The following is a 4,367-nucleotide window of genomic DNA, read 5'->3' as shown; positions in this document are numbered from 1 at the left end:
TTTTTTTTTTTTAACTTCTATTTCTGAGCGTTGGTTGTTGAATCATGTACAGCATATCACAAAAGATTACCTAAGAAATTTGAGAAAAATATTAGCTTTATACATCTTTTATAATCAAAGATGTTTCATAGGTAAGTTGTCTTCATTATACTATAATAATATATTCAGATGAGAATAATATTTAGAAAAGAATAATGGAAGATAATATAAAATTATTTTTTAAATTGCTGATAGAAATACTAATTCACTTGTTATATTATCATTATAACATGGAACACTAGATCTTTTTACAATCAATTGAAGAGCTATCCTTTTGAAAATTGATAACTAATATTTGGAGTCTGAGCCTCCATTTGTTAATTGAGATTGTGGGGGAAAAATACTCATTTCTCATGGCTGAAAAAATGTCCTTCCTCCAGTCTTTTCTCAAAGCAGGTTCATTAATGAGAGAACAGTTGTGTGGAAACCAACAATTTACCTGGATATTGCCTAAACAATTTTCCTAAACTATAAACTTCTAAATACCATGTTAAAATTTAATAGGAAATACAGATTCTGAAGTGATGTAACTAATTATTTTTCCTTCAACACTACTGTGTATTTATTACCTATTTATCTCTATCTGAACAAAACACATAATAATTTAAATTATATTTTATTTGGGTAAGTGAATTTCAAGCTTTGTGTATTTAGTTCTTAAGGAACTCTCAATAGCAACATTACTGAGACATTGCAGAATGCCCCAGTACAGGTGAACTACAAATTTGCCTGTATAAGTGCTGGGGTACCATGCCAGAAATGGTCAAGAAATATAAATAAATTTTCTGTTTCTTTTGGGAAAAAGTATCACATGTAGGCATGAGACTCAGTCATCCTACTAAAACACAAAATTGGATTCATCCAGGGATGACATATTCAAGGGTAATCTGTTAATGGTAGATTCAGGATGAAAAAAAAAAAAAAAGACTCTGACCTCTTACATAAAATTTTCTTTCAATCATTACTAAAAATATTTGATTTAATTTAAAAAATATGAGAACAACTTTGTGTTACATATTTATTTTCATAGGTAGTTTTCTCAAAAGACAAATTTACATCACTATCTGTATCTATCATGTCTTCCCTATCAGTTGCATGTTGAATATATTACTGTCATTCTGAGTAATAAATATTTTTTTCATTTAAAAGGGAATTATAATTAAACATGTTATTTAAGCAAATTCTTAACACAAAAGTATTATGAAACATTTGAAAGAGTACTGACCATTTTCTTCTGTAAGCTTTTTTTTGTCTAAATTTCACACATTGCCAATTTACTCTAGTTACTACATCATGTTCATTTCCTTGTGCATATTGCTAAAGTTGCACACCCTACCTTCGTATTAAATGACAGATATAACATTTGATTCATAATCTTTCCTTCTTGTCCCTCTTGACCTTTCTACTCTGTAGTCAGCATGTTTTTACTCTATTTCCCATCACGTCTTTCATGTATACATTATGTTTGCTTTTTGGGATCTCCTGCAACACTGGACCACATGCCAAACAAAAGTGATTCCCATCTTCCCCTACATTCTTATGAAACAAAAACAGAAAATCCATGAGAATTATGATTCTTTAAAAAATATGTCTCTTCTTTAATAGGATTTGTGAAAATATTTTTCTGAAATACACAAGTAAAACATTTATTCTAAAATGATTTTTATATCATTCATAGGCAAGTATTTTAAAATGCATTTCCTGTCAAAGCAAAGAGCTTAGAGCAATCCATTTGCAAGCCTTAAAACTAAAACAATTGCATATGGAACATTTATTTAACACCACTCTTAGAGGAGTTTTGACTGTATTTTCCTTTTAACAATGTGATGATACATAAATGGCTATGACTTTCTGATGGAGTACAGTTAAGGATATGATAATATTCATTATCTTCCCCATAGGGAATTGAATGTATATTGGAAAGAAGAGTTACTTAGATTTTTTTAAAGAAAGTGTGAAAAGTATTTCAAATCATTGTTAACATGTCAGTTGTTTAAAGTACTGTTTGACAACCCAAGGAATAGGTCCACCAATCATGAAATTGAAGCCTATCAGTGAGACTGCCACATTTTTTCCTGCATCTTGAGTTGAATTTTTTTCTAGGATAAAATTTTACTTTTTAAAATAATTTTCTATGGTTGACTAATTTCTTGTTGAAGGTTAAATAACATAGTAAAATTATTTTCTTTTTATGTTTTTAAGACACACTTTTTAATGGTCTTGGGCTTGGAGCAGTCATTGGCCTGGGAGTTGCAGCACTATTGCTAATCCTTGTGGTAACAGATGTCAGCTGCTTCTTTATTCGACAATGTGGATTACTGATGTGTATCACCAGGAGAATGTGCGGGAAGAAAAGTGGCTCCAGTGGCAAAAATAAAGAACTGGAAGAAGGAAAAGCTGCATACCTGTGAGTATCATCACATGAAACAAGTGCCATAGTCAAGTTTGAGTGCTTTATTTTGGGGTTTTATTTCCTGATTGGGTAGAGGTTCATTATAAGACGATTGGATTGTGTTCTCGAAGCAATTTTGTAGTTAAAGTCTTATATGTAACTTTGGTAGTTAAGTTTGTGTGTCATCTTGGCTGGCCTTGGTTGAGTGGCAGGGCAGCTGGATGTAGTATTCCCCATGATGACACTGATAATCAACTCTGGTGGAATCTACTGTGAGCATCTTAATAGCTGCCTCTGACTATATGCTCTGCTTCCCATACATAAATAGCAGCTTTGGGAATGGTCTCTAGCATATGTTACACTTGGACCCTGCATGTACCCATGTTGTTTTTCAGCAGCCTGCCATGCTCTGCCGACCTTGGGACTTACAATGGACTTGAATAAATGGTCTGCTGTGTGGTTTGGTAACATAGGGACTGTGCCATTTTATTTGTGGACCATGGGCTTGTTAGCCTCAGCAGCCAGTAGCTGCATGAATGAAGAGATGCCTCTAGCTTCAGTGGTCTGGGAGCAAGAGAGAGCTGAAGCTCAAGGTCGAGGGGCTTTCACACAGTCCCTAGAGCCTGGTACTTTGAACTTGGACTTCTAGCCTCCTGAATTGTAAAAGAATGAACTCCTGTTTGTTGAAGCCATCACACTTGTGGTATATTCTTGTCAGAGCAGCATTAGGTAACCAGAACATTAACATTTTTTAAAAATTAACTAAGTGTGGAATTACTGGAATATGTTGTATACATGAGGAAGTTCTGGAGGTGCAGTGGTTAAGGCATTTGGTTACTAACCAAAAGGTCAGCAGTCTGAATCCAACAGTTGTTCCACAGAAGAAAGATTAGGCAGTCTACTTTAAACATCACAGCTTTTGATACCCCTAAATGCTTCAATCTTTTTTCCATTTATTATTTATTGTGTCTTTATCAAAGACTGATATAGTCTTTGATCTTTATCAGTTAGTGCTTCAAGTCATGTTCACTTCCAGCAAGGAAGGTTATCTTATCTGCATATCACAGGTTACTGAGTCTTCCTCCAGTCTTGATGCAGTGTTCTTGTTCATATGGTCTATGTTTCTGAATTATTTGCTCAGCACACAGATTCAATCAATATAGTGAAAAGATACAACCCTGATGCACACTCTCCCTGAATTTAAACCATGTAGCATCCCCTATACTATTCAAACTATGGCCTTTTGGTCTACGTATAGTTTCTTATGAGGATTATTAAGTGCTCTGGAATTCCCATTTTTCTCAGTGTTATCCATAGTTTGTTATATCCACATGGTAGAATCCTTTTGCACAGATAATAGAACACAGGGAAACATCTTTCTGGTATTCTTTGCTTTCAGCTAAGATGAATCTGACATCAGGAATGATATCCCTCGTCCCATATCCTCTTCTGAATCTAGCTCAAGTTTCTGGAGTTTCTGCTACAATTTTTTTTTTAAATTATCTTCAGCAAGATTTTACTTATGTGTGATATCAGTGATATTGTTTGATAATTTCCACATTTGATTGGATCACCTTTCTTTGGGATGGCCACAAACATTGATCTCTTCCAGTCAGTTGGCCAGGTAGCTGTCTTCCAAATGTTTTGGCATAAATGAGTTAGTGTCTCCAATGCTGCATACATTTGTTGAAACATCTCAGTATTTCAAAGATTGGTTCGATCAGTTCCTGGAGCCTTATTTTTTTGCCAGTTCCTTCAGTACAGCTGGTACTTCTTCCTTCAATACCCTTGATTCTTGGTCATATGCTATCTCCTGAAGTAAGTTGCCTATCAACCGGTTCTTTTTTGTATAATGACTCTGTGTATTCCTTCCATCTTCTTTTGATACTTCCTGAATCATTCAATATTTTGCCATGTTGTTGTTGTTATTTGCCAT

At 34.2% G+C, this 4,367-nt stretch overlaps 1 protein-coding gene across 1 annotated transcript in view; it reads left to right on the top strand.

The window, feature by feature from the left end:
- Positions 1–4,367, top strand: part of NCAM2 (neural cell adhesion molecule 2) — a 434,855-nt gene that overhangs the window by 378,375 nt on the left and 52,113 nt on the right. The window contains exon 15 of the mRNA XM_007954167.1: positions 2,242–2,446. Coding sequence (XP_007952358.1) covers positions 2,242–2,446 — 205 coding nt within the window. The remainder of the gene's footprint in view (positions 1–2,241; positions 2,447–4,367) is intronic.

Source organism: Orycteropus afer, unplaced genomic scaffold, assembly GCF_000298275.1.
Source record: "Orycteropus afer afer isolate SDZICR_OR568_19922 unplaced genomic scaffold, OryAfe1.0 scaffold00437, whole genome shotgun sequence".
NCBI classification, from domain to species: domain Eukaryota; kingdom Metazoa; phylum Chordata; class Mammalia; order Tubulidentata; family Orycteropodidae; genus Orycteropus; species Orycteropus afer.
The sequence above is the reverse complement of the archived record's forward strand: the minus strand, read 5'-3'. Positions and strand labels throughout refer to the sequence as shown.